The 17455-nt window shown below is 40.4% G+C and overlaps 1 protein-coding gene across 1 annotated transcript in view; it reads right to left on the bottom strand.

Moving 5' to 3' along the window:
* Positions 1-17455, bottom strand: part of LOC117511747 — a 247328-nt gene that overhangs the window by 26612 nt on the left and 203261 nt on the right. Inside the window, exon 5 of the mRNA XM_034171648.1 lies at positions 968-1057. Within this exon, the coding sequence (XP_034027539.1) occupies positions 968-1057 (90 nt within the window). The remainder of the gene's footprint in view (positions 1-967; positions 1058-17455) is intronic.

The raw sequence follows: 17455 nt of genomic DNA, 5'->3' as shown, positions 1-17455 counted from the left end.
TCAGCAGCCGCCACTGCGTCAGTGTACATGCGCATCAAACATGGCGAAATCCACTCTGAAACCGCTGCATTTCTGTGTAAATCTGACATGTTTCTCCATATATTATGTAAAAGCTAGTGAGAAATAAACACTTCTAAAACTGAAAAAACTATTTTTGTAACCTGATTACACCTCTGGAGTGATTTACAAGACCTCTCGTGGATGTCAGCGTGCACATGCATCAAACATGGCGGAATCCGCTCCAAAACCGCTGCATTTCTGTGTATGGCTAACATGTTTTTCATATATTATGTATATGATAGTGAGAAATAAACACTTCTAAAACTGAAAATGCTGTTTTTGTAACCTGATTACACCTCTGGAATGATTTACAAGACATCTCACGGACGACAGGGTGCACATGCATCACACGCCTGTCAAAGGTGTGATGCGCTCATGTATGCGCACACGCACCTCCTGCAGACGGCGTTAAAAGATACATGCGCATACAGCGAGGGTACATTCTTTTGCATTGTTTACATATGGAACATATAGGAAGCGGGTTATGAAACTGAAGACACATGACTGATGGGGAAACCATTAGCCATTAAGTTACCAAGTCCATGTTGGTTATCCACTTACAAGTAAACATCTTCACTTCTTCAGAATCTTGTTGTGTTCATCGATGCTAAATATGAATGATTCTTGAGATATGTCGCTAACAAATGTTACAAAGACAAAATCTTGAATATATTGCCGTGGCCTTGAAAATGACCCAAGGTCACCATAATCGACTGGTGTCGCTGATCATCCAAGTACACCCTTATGCTAAATATGAATGAACTGTTTCTTGAGATATCGTGCTCATAAGTTGGATTGCTATATCCCGTATTTAATACCGGGGGATGAAAACAGTATTTACAGTTATTCTTTCTGAGTACTTATGATAACAAGGTTAGCCAAAACATTAGCAAGAAATTCTACCCACCTGATGAAATCCCAGGTAGTCCACAATGGTGGAGGAGGCATAAAAGACCATTCCATCACTGCTCACCACCAACGCAAAGCCTGTCAGAGACTAAACACACACACATAAATTCATCATTATTTCATATACATTATTTCATTTTCACTATAACAAATACATTATTAACCAGCACAAGCTGCAGTTTAGAACAAGTCTTTATGTGGTGCACTGCAGATGGTGTAGGTCACACTGACAGAATGCAACAGATCCAATTGCTGTGGTAATTTCATTACTTTAAGGTAAGTGCCAGATAAAATCCAGTAAGAAGTTTATTCTACTGTAGCTAAACTTTTTTAACCTCTTTGATAATTCACAGAAAACAATCCTTTTTATTATTCTCAGAAAATCACTTAACAGCAAAAACTGGGCTATATATAGGGGGGAAAAAAACCAAAATGTCAAAGTGCTGCTTTTGAAATACTTTTATAAATGTTCCCTGTTGTAATTAAAATTCCACCCATTAACTTGAAGCCAAGTCCACATGAAGCATAAATTTACATATTTACCAGTACACATCAGAAGACTTAAATTATGTTTACAAGAAGAACGTCCATGACTTACAATTCATTCTTTGCATTTCAGTGTAACCATAAAATAATATCCTCTGTGGCCTTGACATTTGATCATTTCCACCCAGACATGAAGCACTTTATCCTTGATTAACACACAAGCAGCAACCTCAGACCATGTGAAATGAGGCCAGTGTGAAAGAGCAGTTCCTTGACGGGCCACTTGAGGCTGGCTCCAAAACAGTGCAGGACTCTGTGTTAAAATGTCCAACTTCAGAGCAGAAATAAACATGTTTACAGCCTGGTACAAAAACCCATTTTAGTCCCTACTGAGAGTTTTCCTCCTCCACGACAACTGTATGGGGGTGAATTTTTTTCTAACCTCTTAGTTTAAGCCTGGCATGCCCAATGAGTCGTCCGCGATCAATCGTGGGCTGATTTCCAGTCGATCACATGAAAAAAAAAAAAATCTGGACTTAATGAGAGGATTTAGTGCTGTTATGACGGACTAATGCAGAAGGTGGCAGCAATGCACCAATAAGGATGCCGGCTGTCGTTAAACACCGAAGAAGATGAAGAAGAAGAAACACCATAGAAGAAGACGACGTGTGAGGAGGCTAAAAAAATCTCAAACTTATTTTCATTCTTTTATTTTTTACTCACTTTTTGTCCATCACACAACAATATTCCTCTCTCCTACAGCGTCAATAACAATTACATGCACATGGACAATTATGCAAATTAGGTGATGACATCATTTAGATGTTTCTAGCGACTTTTAGGACAGTCAATAGCGACTTTCCTAAAGGCCCCTTTACACATAACACGAAGTTGGGCAAATGAGACTGAAAAAGGCTGAATTGCCGAACCTCGAAAAATTCCAGCTGCTATCAGAAGGGACATACGGTCGCACAGCTGTGCATGGATCCTGTATGATCCCGCAAGCTCGTGTGCATGCACATGAACACAGTGCGACCACGAGAGGTGTGATACCACATAGCGCTCACACAGCAGTGGAAGCAATTAAATGTTGGACAAATGTATACAAATCGAACCTTCAAAATCGAAATTCAAACCTTCACCACCTTAGCTGTACCTTGACAATATATATATATATATATATATATATATATATATATATATATTATATATATATTATATATATAGGATTGTGGTGTGGGGGGGACACGACACACTCACATGCCATTCCTGTTGCTGGGGAAGGGGGGCACACTCGCACACCATTTGTGTTGCTCGGGGGCAGACACAACACACTAACCGCCCTTTGAGCTTTCAGCCACCTGGACTGCAGCTCAAAAGTGGTGTCCTGCACTCTACATTCTTGCTGTCTGCACGAATGGCCCATTTTCTAAGTGCCCTGTGAGTGGTGTTGGATGTTCGTGGGTGGCACCTGGACTTCGGCTGAGAGTTGGTGGAATGGGTACTCATCCGCCATTCGCCGTCATTTGGTCGCTGGTATGAAGGATGGCTCAATCACACCATTCGGCCAGGTTTTGACGTGGCCGATGATTTTGTGCAGCCCCTCACCATGGTCCAATTTGTCTGACCTGCGTATGACATGCCATGCGAATGTTGCGACCATGGTCAGATGGCAATGCGACCTCATCTTGGCTGCCGTTCAAATGGGTTTCCAGTGCAGGTGACACTCGATTGTAGAGTGCATGTGTTGTGCCTGAATGGATGTGGTGACTACGACATGAGGTGTTCAAGGCAGCTCCGAATTTTCACAAGTGCCATTGAAAGCCTCCTTTGTGTGCCATTCTGCCTCAATCGTGTTATGTGTGAAGGGGCCATTAGTGAGGTGTTGGTAACGGTGGTCTCCGTGTCTCGTCTTTAGCTCAGACTCCATTAACTGCGGCTGGTAGTGGAGACTGTCTCTGCTTGTTTGGAGTATTTTATTACAAACGCCACGAATAATCTGGCTTGTGTGGTGAAATGTCAGTATCTGTGCTGAGTGAAACTCTCACTGGATTTTGTTGTATGCTAACAGTCTTAGCACTTTTAACAGCTGTCTGTAGCTTTACCCATTATGTCCACATGCAGCTCAATCATAACTCTTTTCACAATAAAGTAAACTCTTAGGAAAACCAAAATGCTGTACCCAAAAATATGATTTAATAAACACCTGAAAGGAGGTTGAGTGGGGTGGACTCTGAGAGAAGGGCATGTTCAAGCATCTTTCATCCCATATAGAGCCACTCATGCTCCATTCATTTATGCATTAATGAGTTTATCATTTTGCTGCTGTGAACATGGCGCCACCCACAACATCGCCCGGACACGGCTTCATTTCGTCTGTTCCAGGTCTCTATAGAAAACCAATGGGTGACGTCATGCAGGCTTTGTCCAGTGTATATACAGTCTATGCTAACATACAGTGGGTGTGACAACTACAAATAGCTAAATAACAGCTAAATAACAAAGCTTGAGTGAGGGGACAATGGAGCGTGAGACTGGCTGGAGAATCGACGCAGCACGGGCAGTGTATTCGCTCTACCGTACTGTTGCAAAGAAAAGGGAGCTGAGCCAAAAGGCGAAGCTCTCAATCTACTGGCCAATCTTCGTTCCTACTCTCACCTATGGTCATGAGGGTTGGGTCATGACCGAAAGAACTAGATTGCAGGTACAAGTGGCCAAAATGGGCTTCCTCAGGAGGGTGGCTGGTGTCTCCCTTAGAGACAGGGTGAGAAACTCGGCCATCCGTGGGGAGCTCAAAGTAGAGCCACTGCTCATTGGCATTGAAAGGAGCCAGCTGAGGTGGTTTGGCTATCTGGTAAGTATGTCCCCTGGGCGCCTCCCTAGGGAGTTGTTCCAGGCACATCCACCTGGGGGGAAGACCCAGGACTAGGTTGAGATATTATATCTCCACACTGGCCTGGAAACACCTCGGGATCCCCCAGTCAGAGGTAGTCAATGTGGCTCAGGAAAGGGAAGTCTGGAGTCCCCTGCTGGAGTTGTTGCCGCGCGACCTGATCCTGGATAAGTGGTTGAAGATGAGTGAGTGAGTGAGTGAGTGAGTGAGTGAGTGAGTGAGTGAGTGAGTGAGTGAGTGAGTGAGTGAGTGAGTGAGTGAGTGAGTGAGTGAGTGAGTGAGTGGTTTAGGGTTATTACAATTAACTTTCAATTAGCAGAGTAGCCATTAGCAAAACTAACTTTTAAAATAGCTGTGCTCACAACTGCTAACACAACCTTTCAACCATGTTTAATCCATACTGGTATCAAACATTTTGAGTTAAACCGTTATGACCTTGAGTCTGAGGGTTCAAGGTCATCCAAAATCAAAGGTTATGTAACTAACAGAAAGGATATATAGAACTTCATATTAATGTGTATAGGTGTATCTTTAACTAATTCTTCATAATTGGCATTTTATCCTTTGTTTAATTTTCTGAAAATTAATTCACTTTGTCCTACGTTGATCCTTGGTCATTCCACCAAGTTTGGTCCAAATCAGATCAAAACTCACAGTTATTTTGTTCACACACAGACTGACACACAGTTGAGGAAAATAAAATAAAATCTATATTTATATAGATTATACAGTAGTGTTCAGAATAATAGTAGTGCTATGTGACTAAAAAGATTAATCCAGGTTTTGAGTATATTTCCTATTGTTACATGGGAAACAAGGTACCAGTAGATTCAGTAGATTCTCACAAATCCAACAAGACCAAGCATTCATGATATGCACACTCTTAAGGCTATGAAATTAGGCTAGTAGTAAAAAAAGTAGAAAAGGGGGTGTTCACAATAATAGTAGCATCTGCTGTTGACGCTACAAACTCAAAACTATTATGTTCAAACTGCTTTTTAGCAATCCTGTGAATCACTAAACTAGTATTTAGTTGTATAACCACATTTTTTCATGATTTCTTCACATCTGCGAGGCATTAATTTTGTTGGTTAGGAACCAAGATTTTGCTTGTTTACTAGTGTGCTTGGGGTCATTGTCTTGTTGAAACAGCCATTTCAAGGGCATGTCCTCTTCAGCATAAGGCAACATGACCTCTTCAAGTATTTTGACATATCCAAACTGATCCATGATACCTGGTATGCGATATATAGGCCCAACACCATAGTAGGAGAAACATGCCCATATCATGTTGCTAGCACCACCATGCTTCACTGTCTTCACTGTGAACTGTGGCTTGAATTCAGAGTTTGGGGGTCATCTCACAAACTGTCTGCGGCCCTTGGACCCAAAAAGAACAATTTGACTCTCATCAGTCCACAAAATATTCCTCCATTTCTCTTTAGGCCAGTTGATGTGTTCTTTGGCAAATTGTAACCTCTTCTGCACGTCTTTTATTTAACAGAGGGACTTTGCGGGGGATTCTTGGAAATAAATTAGCTTCACACAGGCGTCTTCTGACTATCACAGCACTTACAGGTGACTCCAGACTGTCTTTGATCATCCTGGAGCTGATCAGTGGGTGAGCCTTTGCCATTCTGGTTATTCTTCTATCCATTTTGATGGTTGTTTTCCATTTTCTTCCATGCCTCTCTGTTTTTTTGTCCATTTAAAGCATTGGAGATAATTGTGGATGAACAGCCTATAATTTTTTGCACCTGCGTATAGGTTTTCCCCTCTCCAATCAACTGTTTAATCAAACTACGCTGTTCTTCTGAACAATGTCTTGAACGTCCCATTTTCCTCAGGCTTTCAAAGAGAAAAGCATGTTCAACAGGTGCTGGCTTCATCCTTAAATAGGGGACACCTGATTCACACCTGTTTGTTCCACAAAATTTACGAACTCACTGACTGAATGCCACACTACTATTATTGTGAACACCCCCTTTTCTACTTCTTTTTTACTAATAGCCCAATTTCATAGCCTTAAGTTAAGAGTGTGCATATCATGAATGGTTGGTCTTGTTGGATTTGTGAGAATCTACTGAATCTACTGGTACCTTGTTTCCCATGTAACAATAAGAAATATACTCACAACCTGGATTAATATTTTTAGTCACATAGCACTATTATTCTGAACACTACTGTATATATATTTCCTGCAGTAGAAAGTGCTGATTTCTAATGACATATTTATCACTTTGCAATACAGCAAGCTTCAGTCATATGAAACGGGGAAGAGATGAGAAAAGGAAGAGGAAAGGAGCAGAAGAACAGTTTGTGTGTGCATTTGTGCATGTGTGTACCCACACAGCTGTGATAGCGTGACAACTGCAAGGCCAGTTGACTTGCACAACTGCTGCTGCCAGACTCTGTCACCTCTACTTTCATGCTGTATTATGCAGGCCTTCCCTGGTGTGTGTTTTATGTGGCGCAAATCCCTGTTGCAGCGAAATTCACACTCATATTCTCTGTGTCTCCATGTGTGCCACTGTAAACCTGTCGTCACGGTGATCTGATTGCTTTAGCGAGCAGTATAAGTCTCTGCTCACCATACGTGCTCCTTCCTAACAGTGATGCTCAGATACAGCGGTGCAGTGTGGAACACTAAATTATGCAGTGATACAGAAAACCTGGAAAAACATGAAGGCTGCACTATGACCGATGTGAAGACAGTGACAGAGATACAGAAAGATGGAGAAAAGTTAGGATGACGAGTTGGTTCTTGGCAGCGCAAAAGCAGATGGTGTTTGACAATTGCACTGGCACATATTCAGGATGTCAAGGGGAATGATGACGCACACACACAGCCTCAAGCATCATGTACTCTTTAATAAAAAGACATGACACTGCCACTTAATTGACCTCAGTATACATACTGTGCTGTTGTGGGCTGGGGTGTTTGGCTGGTTTGGTTTCTGTTTTCTGTTTCTCCCACCAGGTGGTATGCATTCAGGACTGAGTGGCTGAGCATCAGGACCTCACCCTGAACACCTGAGGCTTGTTATCACGTGCAGGTCATCAGGACTCACAGCTGTGGTGTATTTTGTCCTAATCAGAGATTGCTGCATTTAAACCTTGAATGCACAGTGTGTGATTGCCAGAGACTCGACCTTGTGAGCAGACGTGTGAGATCGACGTCAGGAGAACAATCTCACCATCACGAACGCAGAGACCGCTCCAGGTTTGACGCCACAGTCTGTGAAGGAGGATTGGGTGAGGTCTCACGCTCTTCAGCACACTTCCTGAGGTAATTAGGTTTTGATGACTTTTATGAAGTAATGACAGTGGATTAGGTGTCCCTCACACCTTGTGTTAGTGAGCTGTCACGTTATGCTAATTGTCTAATCAGCTTCTGCTGCAGTGGAGATTTGAACTGAGTTGTTCCGTGCCTGCAGGGTAGGAAGCTGATGTATAGATTTAAGCCAGGAAGTGTTTGCTGATTGCGTGCACCTTTGAGTTGTGTCTCTCTGTGTGGAGTTGGACTCACCTCATGTTTTCTTTCTTCACAGACTCGGTTTGTCGCGGCCACCTGGGGGGTGTCGGCGGGGTCCCTGGGTCCGAACTGCTGTGGCTCTGGACCGTTTGCGCTGTTGAGAGCGCGCCGTGTTTTCACCTCACCAGACCGCGGACTGTTTAGTTGTTTAGCACTGCATCTCACTGTTATGTTTATTAAATTCTGTTATCCTTTGAACCGTGCTCTGCTTATTTTATGCTGGGTCCTTTCAAACGCTGGGTCGGTGCTCCGACCGCGTCCGAAACATAACACTGTGCACTCCAAAAATATTGGAACACTTGATATTTTGCACATTTTAATAAAAAATACAAAAATAAATGAATACAAAAAAAAAAAAAAAATACAACAAAGTAAAATAAAAAAAAAAATCAAAAATTATCTTTCTTAAATTCAAATGGAAAGCTAATCTGCCATACAAACAGTATGGCACTCTACGGTAAATCTGTGTGGATCAGACACTTCTCAAAAACTGATTGACTGTGCAAGAAGAAGAAGAGTGAGGAAAGCCACCAAGACACACAGACAACCCAGAACAAGTTATAGGCTTCTCTACTTGTGATTGGATAAATTGTGCAGAGTGCATGTTTGCATTTTGTATCACTAATTGTACAGCTTCATGATGAAGTGGTACAGAGGAGGATGCTCTTTCAGCAAAACAGCAAATGTAGGCTTGCATGCCAGATGTACCTTCTGGCAAATTGTAGCTGAACTTTCAGGTCTTCTTTTTAAGAAAATCCAATTTCGCAAAACTCATTGGATCTCTTTTGGGGCTTGCTGATTGCTACCCATGTAGCAAATTTCAGTTCAGTTGCAGCAAAAATGGCTGATAAATGGTGATATATGAGAGTTTCAAAATGGTGACCATGGCGGTGACCATGAAATTGGATCAGAACGCCTCGAACAACCTTTGGTGTCTGCATGGATAGGAAAATACACACCATGTTTCAGCTTCATTAGTTCAGTGGTTTCTGAGAAGAATACATTTAAATTGACAACTCGAAAAGTGGGCGTGATCACAGTCCAGGGGTCACACCAAGGTCAAAATTAAAGATTTTGCAAAGCCTGTCGGATATGTTTTTAGGCTTGCTAATGGCTACCCATGTAGCAAATTTCATCTCCATTGCTGCGTAAATGGCTAACGTTTACATTTGTATGTAAACGTTTTGGCACACCTGATGATTTTCATGATTTTCCTTTATAAATCATTGGTTGTTTGGATCAGCAACTTCAGTTAAATATATCATATAGCAGACAAACACAGTGATATTGAGAATTGAAATGAAGTTTATAGGATTTACAGAAAGTGTAAAATAATTCTTTAAACAAAATTAGGCAGGTGCATACATTTGGGCACCCCAACAGAAAAAAATACATCAATATTTAGTAGATCCTCCTTTTGCAGAAATAACAGCTATAGCTTCCAATGAGAGTCTGGGTTCTGGTTGAAGGTATTTTGGACCATTCTTCCTTACAAAACATCTCAGGTTTGTTGGTTTCTGAGCATGGACAGTCCGCTTAAAATCACACCACAGATTTTCAATAATACTGAGATCTGGGGACTGAGATGGCCATTCCAGAACGTTGTACTTGTTCCTCTGCATGAATGCCTTAGTAGATTTTGAACAGTGTTTAGGGTTGTTGTCTTGTTGAAAGATCCAGCCCCGGCGCAACTTCAACTTTGTCCTGATTCATGAACATTGTTGTCAAGAATCTGCTGATATTGACTGGAATCCATTTGACCCTCAACTTTAACAAGATTCCCAGTACCTGCACTGGCCACACAGCCACACAGCATGATGGAACCACCTCCAAATTTTACTGTAGGTAGCAAGCATTTTTCTTGGAATGCTGTGTTCTTTTTCAGCCATGCATACCGCCCCTTGTTATGTCCAAATAACTCAATTTTAGTTACATCAGTCCACATCACCTTATTTCAAAATGAAGCTGGCTTGTCCAAATCTGCTTTAGCATACCTCAAGTAACTCTGTCTGTGGCGTGTACTCAAAAAAGGCTTCCTCTGCATTACAGCATCTGACAGCTGACAGCTGAATTCTCTAAGATAGCTTTTTGTATCCTTCCCCTAAACCATGATGTTGAACAATCTTTGTTTTCAGGTCATTTGAGAGTTGTTTAGAGGCTCCCATGTTGCCACTCATTAGAAGAGATGCAAAGAGGGAAAACATATGCAAATGGCCAACTTAAATACTCTTTCTCATGATTGGATTCACCTGTGTAAGGAGGTCAAGGGTCAATGAGCTTACCAAACCAATTTTGTGCTCCAATAATTAGTGCTAAATGTATTCAAATCAATAAAATGACAAGGGTGCACAAATTTATGCACCAATTTTGTTTAAATCATTATTGCACACTTTCTACTAGAAACTTCATTTCATTTCTCAAATATCAGTGTGTTCATCTGCTATATGATATATTTAACTGAAATTTCTGATCCAGACAACCAATGATTTATCAAATCAAATCAATTTTATTTATATAGCGCCAAATCACAACAAACAGTTGCCCCAAGGCGCTTTATATTGCAAGGCAAAGCCATACAATAATTACAGAAAAACCCCAACGGTCAAAACGACCCCCTGTGAGCAAGCACTTGGCGACAGTGGGAAGGAAAAACTCCCTTTTAACAGGAAGAAACCTCCAGCAGAACCAGGCTCAGGGAGGGGCAGTCTTCTGCTGGGACTGGTTGGGGCTGAGGGAGAGAATCAGGAAAAAGACATGCTGTGGAGGGGAGCAGAGATCAATCACTAATGATTAAATGCAGAGTGGTGCATACAGAGCAAAAAGAGAAAGAAACACACAGTGCATCATGGGAACCCCCCAGCAGTCTACGTCTATAGCAGCATAACTAAGGGATGGTTCAGGGTCACCTGATCCAGCCCTAACTATAAGCTTTAGCAAAACGGAAAGTTTTAAGCCTAATCTTAAAAGTAGAGAGGGTGTCTGTCTCCCTGATCCGAATTGGGAGCTGGTTCCACAGGAGAGGAGCCTGAAAGCTCAGTACTCTAGCTGCAGCATTTTGAATTAACTGAAGGCTTTTCAGGGAACTTTTGGACAACCTGATAATAATGAATTACAATAGTCCAGCCTAGAAGAAATAAATGCATGAATTAGTTTTTCAGCATCACTCTGAGACAAGACCGTTCTAATTTTAGAGATATTGCGCAAATGCAAAAAAGCAGTCCTACATATTTGTTTAATATGCGCATTGAATGACATATTCTGATCAAAAATGACTCCAAGATTTCTCACAGTATTACTAGAGGTCAGGGTAATGCCATCCAGAGTAAGGATCTGGTTAGACACCATGTTTCTAAGATTTGTGGGGCCAAGTGCAATAACTTCAGTTTTATCTGAGTTTAAAAGCAGGAAATTAGAGGTCATCCATGTCTTTATGTCTGTAAGACAATCCTGCAGTTTAGCTAATTGGTGTGTGTCCTCTGGCTTCATGGATAGATAAAGCTGGGTATCATCTGCGTAACAATGAAAATTTAAGCAATGCCGTCTAATAATACTGCCTAAGGGAAACATGTATAAAGTGAATAAAATTGGTCCTAGCACAGAACCTTGTGGAACTCTATAATTAACCTTAGTCTGTGAAGAAGATTCCCCATTTACATGAACAAATTGTAATCTATTAGATAAATATGATTCAAACCACTGCAGTGCAGTGCCTTTAATACCTATAGCATGCTCTAATCTCTGTAATAAAATTTTATGGTCAACAGTATCAAAAGCAGCACTGAGGTCTAACAGAACAAGTACAGAGATGAGTCCACTGTCTAAGGCCGTAAGAAGATCATTTGTAACCTTCACTAATGCTGTTTCTGTACTATGATGAATTCTAAACCCTGACTGAAACTCTTCAAACAGACCATTCCTCTGCAGATGATCAGTTAGCTGTTTTACAACTACCCTTTCAATAATTTTTGAGAGAAAAGGAAGGTTGGAGATTGGCCTATAATTAGCTAAGATAGCTGGGTCAAGTGATGGCTTTTTAAGTAATGGTTTAATTACTGCCACCTTAAAAGCCTGTGGTACATAGCCAACTAATAAAGATAGATTGATCATATTTAAGACCGAAGCATTAATTAATGGTAGGGCTTCCTTGAGCAGCCTGGTAGGAATGGGGTCTAATAGACATGTTGATGGTTTGGAGGAAGTAACTAATGAAAATAACTCAGACAGAACAATTAGAGAGAAAGAGTCTAACCAGATACCGGCATCACTGAAAGCAGCCAAAGAGAACGATATGTCTTTGGGATGGTTATGAGTAATTTTTTCTCTAATAGTTAAAATTTTATTAGCAAAGAAAGTCATGAAGTCATTACTAGTTAAAGTTAAAGGAATACTCGGCTCAATAGAGCTCTGACTCTTTGTCAGCCTGGCTACAGTGCTGAAAAGAAACCTGGGGTTCTTATTTTCTTCAATTAGTGATGAGTAGTAAGATGTCCTAGCTTTACGGAAGGCTTTTTTATAGAGCAACAGACTCTTTTTCCAGGCTAAGTGAAGATCTTCTAAATTAGTGAGACGCCATTTCCTCTCCAACTTACGGGTTATCTGCTTTAAGCTGCGAGTTTGTGAGTTATACCACGGAGTCAGGCACTTCTGATTTAAGGTTCTCTTTTTTAGAGGAGCTACAGCATCCAGAGTTGTCCTCAAGGAGGATATAAAACTATTGACGAGATAATCTATCTCACTCACAGAGTTTAGGTAACTACTCTGCCCTGTGTTGGTATATGGCATTGGAGAACATAAAGAAGGAATCATACCCTTAAACCTAGTTACGGCGCTTTCTGAAAGACTTCTACTGTAATGAAACTTATTCCCCACTGCTGGGTAGTCCATCAGAGTAAATGTAAATGTTATTAAGAAATGATCAGACAGAAGGGGGTTTTCAGGGACTACTGTTAAGTCTTCAATTTCCATACCATAAGTCAGAACAAGATCTAAGGTATGATTAAAGTGGTGGGTGGACTCATTTACATTTTGAGCAAAGCCAATTGAGTCTAATAATAGATTAAATGCAGTGTTCTTCTCAGCATCTGTCTGGATGTTAAAATCGCCCACTATAATTATCTTTTATTACCCTTTTATTTATAAACAGGGTTGGGTAGGATTACTTTGAAATGTAATTCAAAAGTAATCAGATTACAAGTAATCCAAATGTATGTACATACATACATGTAATCCACATGTATTCCTTCAAAGTAATCCTACCCAACCTTGTTTATAAATGAAAATCATACAACTGCATACAGCTGTATGTATGATTTTCAAGATGGACACCATGGTGGCCATATTTGAAATCAGTTTGGAATGCCTCGAGCAAACATTGGTGTGCTCATGGGTACCAAGTTTCAGGATCATTGGTCTAGCGGTTTCGGAGAAGATGATGTTTATATGACAGACAGCTGGCATAAGCTCACTAGACCTTTGGTCCAGGTGAGCTAAAAATTGGTGATGTTTCCTGCCATGAGATGAGATGCTGACACTGAACCTTCTGCTATTTGCATATCCAATTAAATTTTACCCCATTAATCAATCAGTCAATCAACTTTTGTTTATATATCCCTTTACATAGCCCAAAAGGTTACTAAAGTGCTTTCCAGTATAACTAAAAACAGACAACACAAGGACAATATACAACAGTAAAATCAAGAATAATAAATAAATAAATGCGTATATAAAACCAGAATACAATGTCACAGCATTACTTAGTGTTAAAAACCATTCTAAAAAGAAAAGTGATGATGTGTAGATCAGGGGGGAGCTTGTTCCAGAGTCTAGGCCCAGTGACTGAGGAAACTCAATCACCCCAATGTTTCAAGTTTGATTTGGGGGCCTCCAGCAGATGGAGAGTGGATGACCTCAGCCTTGGTCACACAGCAGCAATACCTCACTCAAATATGGCAGTGCAAGACCATTAAGCGCTTTAAAGACAAATATTAAAAATTTTAAATCAATTCAACAGTGGATGGGAAGACAGTGCAGAGAGCAGAGATGGGGTAATGTGCTCACCAAGGGCGTAGGTTTGGTCTCAGCTTTGGTAGGGACAATACCACACACCCCACCCGGCCCCCCTGCTCACCACCATCACCCCCTAACCCACTCATACCATTAGACGCACAAGTACAGCATAATACATAACATATGACGACACAATGCTGAATAATTTAACACTTTATTTACAATATTAAGTGTGTAGGCAAACAAACAAATAGCTTAAATAACAAAATTGCACCCAAAATCACGAATCTATTCTATAGGCCTACACCTGAGAGAACAAGACAACAAAAAAAAAATACTTGTGGAGCTAACAAAAAAGAAAAAAAAAAAGTTTTTGCAAACAAGATGTATAATCTATTCTCTTCATCAATAATGCAGTTGTAGGTATCTGGCAACCTAATTTGCCAAAAAAAAAAGGATTTCCAATGATATATATGGTGTATTACGGTAAATGTAAGCCTGTGATGTCATAACACAGAGGAAAAACACGGAAGTTTCACACTAGTGCACCGCTGATTCTCATTACCGTAAGTTCTCATGTAAGCCCTCACTCTGAAAAATTTCAACACTGACAGCAAGCCAAGAACCCATGCTTTCCAACAGTGTGCTATATGTTGCATATATTACAGTAAAGTGCGTTCGGTGACTTTTGAAACGAGGGAAAAGTATGAAAAAGAGCGCAAAAGTGACAGAAAAGTACAGAGACAGACAGCAAACATAAATGTAGTATTTTTTGAGGAAAAGGCAGGATGTTAGTGTCATTTGTGAAGGTGTGTGTGCGTGTTTGTGTGGGTGTGCAGTTTATTTTAAGTGTGGCGCACAGCATTGTTCGCAACCCCTCCCCCCCGCCCTTCTTGTTTTTCTGCACCGGAGCAGTGTTGCCAGATATGAAATATGAAACTATCGTACCAAACCTCAAAATTATCGTATTTTGGGAGAAATTATCGTACACAAACAAAACGCATACAACGTAGCTATTTTAGCGTTTTTTTTTTTTAATTTACAAAGAATTTTATGTCACATTTTTAAACAGTAATTATATTAATGGGGAAACTATGGCACAAAAAGAACGCAAATGCACAAGCAAATGCACTACCAGACTGTGAAGTAACACAAACATGTGTTAATTACCAGACTAGAAAGAGTCGAATTCAACCTCGAGGTCGCTGTCGTCATCCGATGCCATGGCCACTTGTGCAGATTTTGTTGAACACAGAAAAAATGTTGACACCTCCATAAGGAACTTGAACTTTTTTTTATTTTTCTTGTATATCTCTTTGCTCTTGTGTTTTGTTCGTTTGTTATTGCATTTGTTGAAATACAGTTTCGAAAAAAAAAAAAAGATGTTGGTTGGGGAATCTTCCTGTCCTGCAGAGATTGGATGGGAACTCATTACTTTGTATGGGGAGGGGGCGGGCTTTCAAATGACTGTCCCGGCAGCCCAAAGCCAGCAGCAGCCCTGTGTGTGGTGTGTCTTTGATGCCGCCTGAGTGCAACGCCTGCAAAATGATTCTTGGGTGTCAGAGAGAGATGCGTGTTTGGGCAACCAACTGAAATTATCGTACATATTGGGTTTTTTCCCATTATAGATCGTACATCGTACAGATGGCAAAACTATCGTACAAATACGATAATTATCGTACATCTGGCAACACTGCACCGGAGCCACCCATCCTCTGCGCTCTGGGACCTCCCACTTTACAAATTAAGCACTGCCTGCCACGAGATGCGCTTTGTTTACGTCCATGTGAGAAGAACGTGAGCCAATGAAATTGCAACATGGGTAACCCTGTCATTCTGGCACGTCGAAAACACAAAACGTGACGACTAAAATTATAGTCTCGAGTTCGCAAAAAAATAGTGAATGATTTTGTTATATAAACAAAAATGCTAAATATTGGTAGGGACTATTTTGCCATCCCAAAATATTGGTTGTGACTTGTCCCTATGGTCCATATGCAAACCTACGCCCCTGGTGCTCACGTCTGGGGGTGTTAGTCATAAGTCAAAACTATTATGAAACATAAGTGTACAGCACATTTTCCAGCTCATCTTTACAAGAAATGTGACTTACTCATCTGAGAGGTCAACAGAATCCGTCCCCATAAAACAAACAACAACAAAAAGGACATGGAAATGCCTCAAACAGAAAAAGGCCAGTAAAAGGCCAAAATTTACATGTTAAGTTCATTGAGGGTCATGTAGCTAGTTCACTTTTGTCATCTCTCTTCCAGATTTCCAAATTCCACCATAAATTCCTGGACTTCATTTTCTTTTTAAAGAACTTTGGAATTTTTATTCTGTGGGAAAAAAGAGACTTTGGAACTGTAACCTGAAATAACACATACAGGCCAAAACCAGTGCATTTTATTGGCTCTTCAAAATATAATGCTTTATAAATATCTCTTCTGATGACATGATGCTTTTTTTTTGGGGGGGGGGGGGGGGGTAATTGTGATGGGAATACCCATTAATTATGTCAGAATAAAACAGCCGATTTTCAGTGTGACACATGTAAACAGTGTGTGTTCATCTATAATAATAATAACACAAAGTGACATCAAGAAAGAAAGAAATAACTCTACTGCTTTGTCAATTTTTCTTTCTGTGTATTCTACTCCTTTCCTGAAGCTTGTAAGTAATGGAAACAGGCACCTGCTGCTGGATTGCTCGACTCCCCACCCCCGAAGCTACCTTAACGGCCCTTTAGAGAATACAAGCTTTGACTTACAAATCTTAAGCAGCGCTTTGCACGCAGAGCCCAAAATAAAATATATGCTGAATGGATATGGAAGCAGATGAGAGGAAGAGGAGGTGGAGGGCTGGTGTAGCCGGGACGGGCCGTCTCATTGTTTGCACAGCGGCTCTTTGGTTTTCCTGCTGCTTCAGTGTCACAGTGAGATGAAAGTAGCGACAATGAGGTCACGACAGACGGAGACACCTTCTGCCAACAGGAAGGTCCCCACATCCTAAACGTTCAACTGCTGTGGGTTTCACACTATTAGGAGTTTCTCATGTTGTCCTCTTTTAAAAAAAAATGTAATAATGGCAAAAAATTAAAATGAATGATTCTTATCATAAATGCAGATTTATGATTACACTGCAACAATCAACTATTTAGGAGGTTATGTTTTCAAGCACACCTGAGTGTTTATTAGTATTATTTACTATTATTATTATTATTATTATTATTGTTGTTTTCTTTTACTTTCATTATTATTATTATTATTATTATTATTATTATTATTATTATTAGTAGTAGTAGTAGTAGTAGTAGTAGTAGTAGTAGTACTTTTTTAATACTAATGAACCAGTGTTTTTGCAAGCTGTAATATTAACTTTGGTTCTCACAACCCGATTTAAAAACACAAGCATGTCCAGAGTATTTCAAACATGTTTTGAAATAACTGATTGGTTTCACATTGTGATGCCCCATCTATTGGTAAGGAGAGAAGGCCAAACTATGCAGATCATCATAGCAAATGTTTGATATCAGAGACCTGGAAATGGATGATCCACTACATTTC

This window comes from Thalassophryne amazonica, chromosome 1 (genome assembly GCF_902500255.1).
Source record: "Thalassophryne amazonica chromosome 1, fThaAma1.1, whole genome shotgun sequence".
Taxonomy (NCBI): Eukaryota; Metazoa; Chordata; class Actinopteri; order Batrachoidiformes; family Batrachoididae; genus Thalassophryne; species Thalassophryne amazonica.
The sequence above is the reverse complement of the archived record's forward strand: the minus strand, read 5'-3'. Positions and strand labels throughout refer to the sequence as shown.